Raw genomic sequence first — 2351 nt, 5'->3', positions numbered from 1 at the left:
ATATATATCTGAAAAAAAAATCAGCCATCGTGCTTTTAATTTGGTTGTTAATTTACAATTAACAAGCCTACGTAGTTATATGTCTACTTAGCGGTATATTGTTCGTGTTACTTCTCCTTTTATTCAGACATTTTAATTTGAAAGACATTAAAGACTGTTAACTGATGTTGGCAATGATTAATTTAAGAAATAAAATGAATAAATTTTTAGAAAAAAGTATATAGTATATCTTTTCATCAAACCCCATGAGTTTTTTATTTTATTTTATTTTATTTTTTAACGTGTCCTGCCCAGCAGTGTGAAACTCATAATTATTGTCTGAGTGTCAAGATGAGGCCCAACTGTTTTACTTCTGCAAGCGCAGCGAAATGGCTTTCACCATGATGCTACACTTGATTTTATTTAAACTTTATTAGAAATTCTTTTGGGAATATTTTGATATGACGGATGTGGAGACAGAAAAGAAAAGGAGAAATGTGAAGAAATAGATTAAAGGGGAAACGAGATAATAGAGAAGAGAAAGAAGCATTGCGAAAACACAAGACAACACATCTGTAGTCTGCCTCTACACCTGCAAAAAGAGAGAAAACAAAACAAACCCCATGTCAAACAAGAACTGTTAGAATATTTTCCTTTCCAGTCACAGATGTCCTTCTTTCTAAAGAGCCACTAATTTATTTGATGGACTTAAAAAGTGATGTGAATTAAACGCTTGCAGACTTTCAGATTTTCTTGTACTCGAGTCATGAACAGCAAATGTTCCTCTTGGTTTTGTCTGTCTTTGGATTTAACTGCATTTATTACTTGACATCTGCCTTTTTTAAGACGACAGCTGCTTTCATTTCAGTGAAGAYGCTCCCTCAGGTGTGAGTCCAGCCGTCACTGGGATGTCTGGCTGTCCTCCTTTTCTTTCAGGTCATGAATCAATAATTCATCCGGTCATATCAATGCCGCCTACTCCCTTTGCACTTGCTTGCTCTCTCTTTCCATGAAAACAGGTGATGACAAGACAGCAAAGGAGCTTGTTAATGGATAGTTAAAAAACAACAACAAGGGCAGGGAAAGGTGTCATTGGTTTTGAAACAGCAGCAGAAAAGGAGGTACTGCAGTGAAGGGGACTTTCTCTGTAGACTCTCAGATCAGGAGGACCTGTTGAAACCTTTTCAGAACACTGAATGGGAACAAAAACCTTTGACAAATATTTCATCTTTTTCTGACGAACTGTTTTGCTTTTGTTTGCCCGTTTAAATTTGACTTTCGCTTTATAATTAGTCGCAATGTCAGGACTCAGCAGTGACCAATTGCACAAATCAACTTTAGGTGTCTACTCGGTAAGTTTCTATTTTTATTATTGTTCTCCTTATTTATTTATTTATTTATTTATTTATGTATAGTGGTTCATCTGAGTTTCTTTGTCTTTTTATTTGTGGCTTAATGTAGAACCTGATGGAACATTTTAACCCCGGTCTTCAGAAACTCGTTGCACTTGGAAACAGCTACGTCAAAGCTTTCCAAGGTGAGTGAGATGGTGACTGACTGAGTGGAATTTGTGATAGAAATTAGGCATTTCTTTTATTGTTTAGCTTATGAATAGATGGGCCCGTTCGAGGTCTGTAGAAATAATTGAACAGTTGCGTTTGTTTTAAAATGGTTATTTTGTTTACTTTCTGTTTGCACAAGGACTGAATATCTAACAGAATTTTACACAAATTATTAACGTTGTACAATGTAACAAGATTAATTTGGAGTTGCAACAACCCCATGTGCTTTTTGTGTTTTTCTTAAACACCTATAAATCTTGCTAGAAGTCACAGCATGCACTCTTTGTGAATTTCCATGCTGTATTAAGCATTCAGCTGCTGAAGCTTCATATATATTGCATGAAGAAATTGGAGAATTGGGTATGAATTTAGGAGGTAATAAGGTATTGATCAGAATTTAAAGTTGTTTTCTCAAAACACACTCGTTTCAACTTCGCTTCCTGATATTGTTTTCCAATCTTCACCACCTTGGTAAGTGGCTGAGCACCATGCATCTTTAATGCACTGCTTGTACTGGTAAAACAACAACAGGCCATCAGTCACAGGGCAGTGTGGTAACACTAAACCCTCTGGCATGAAGCTATTCCTGAACCAGAATCGAGTATCAGTCGTCAGGGCTGCTAAGTTGATGTTCCTAATGAATAAAAGCCAGTTGGCCCAATTAAAAGCACTCAGAAAAAAAAGTGTTTTTTTATTGCGATGATAAAAGTTTCTGATATTGAGTATTTTAATGTTCATTGGGTGAGCTGCTTGTGTGTGTGTGTGTGTGTGTGTGTGTGTGTGTGTGTGTGTGTGTGTGTGTGTGTGTGT

The 2351-nt window shown here is 36.3% G+C and overlaps 1 protein-coding gene across 1 annotated transcript in view; it reads left to right on the top strand.

Annotated features, from left to right (window-relative positions):
- Positions 1-850: 850 nt before the first annotated feature.
- The window catches only part of baiap2l2b (BAR/IMD domain containing adaptor protein 2 like 2b), a gene marked incomplete at its 3' end in the record, with an annotated part of 7064 nt that continues 5563 nt past the window's right edge, over positions 851-2351 (top strand). The window contains 2 exon segments of the mRNA XM_014015494.1: positions 851-1331; positions 1441-1516. Coding sequence (XP_013870948.1) covers positions 1278-1331; positions 1441-1516 — 130 coding nt within the window.

Source organism: Austrofundulus limnaeus, unplaced genomic scaffold (assembly GCF_001266775.1).
Source record: "Austrofundulus limnaeus strain Quisiro unplaced genomic scaffold, Austrofundulus_limnaeus-1.0 Scaffold130, whole genome shotgun sequence".
Taxonomy (NCBI): domain Eukaryota; kingdom Metazoa; phylum Chordata; class Actinopteri; order Cyprinodontiformes; family Rivulidae; genus Austrofundulus; species Austrofundulus limnaeus.
This window is presented reverse-complemented; position numbering and strand designations above follow the sequence as displayed.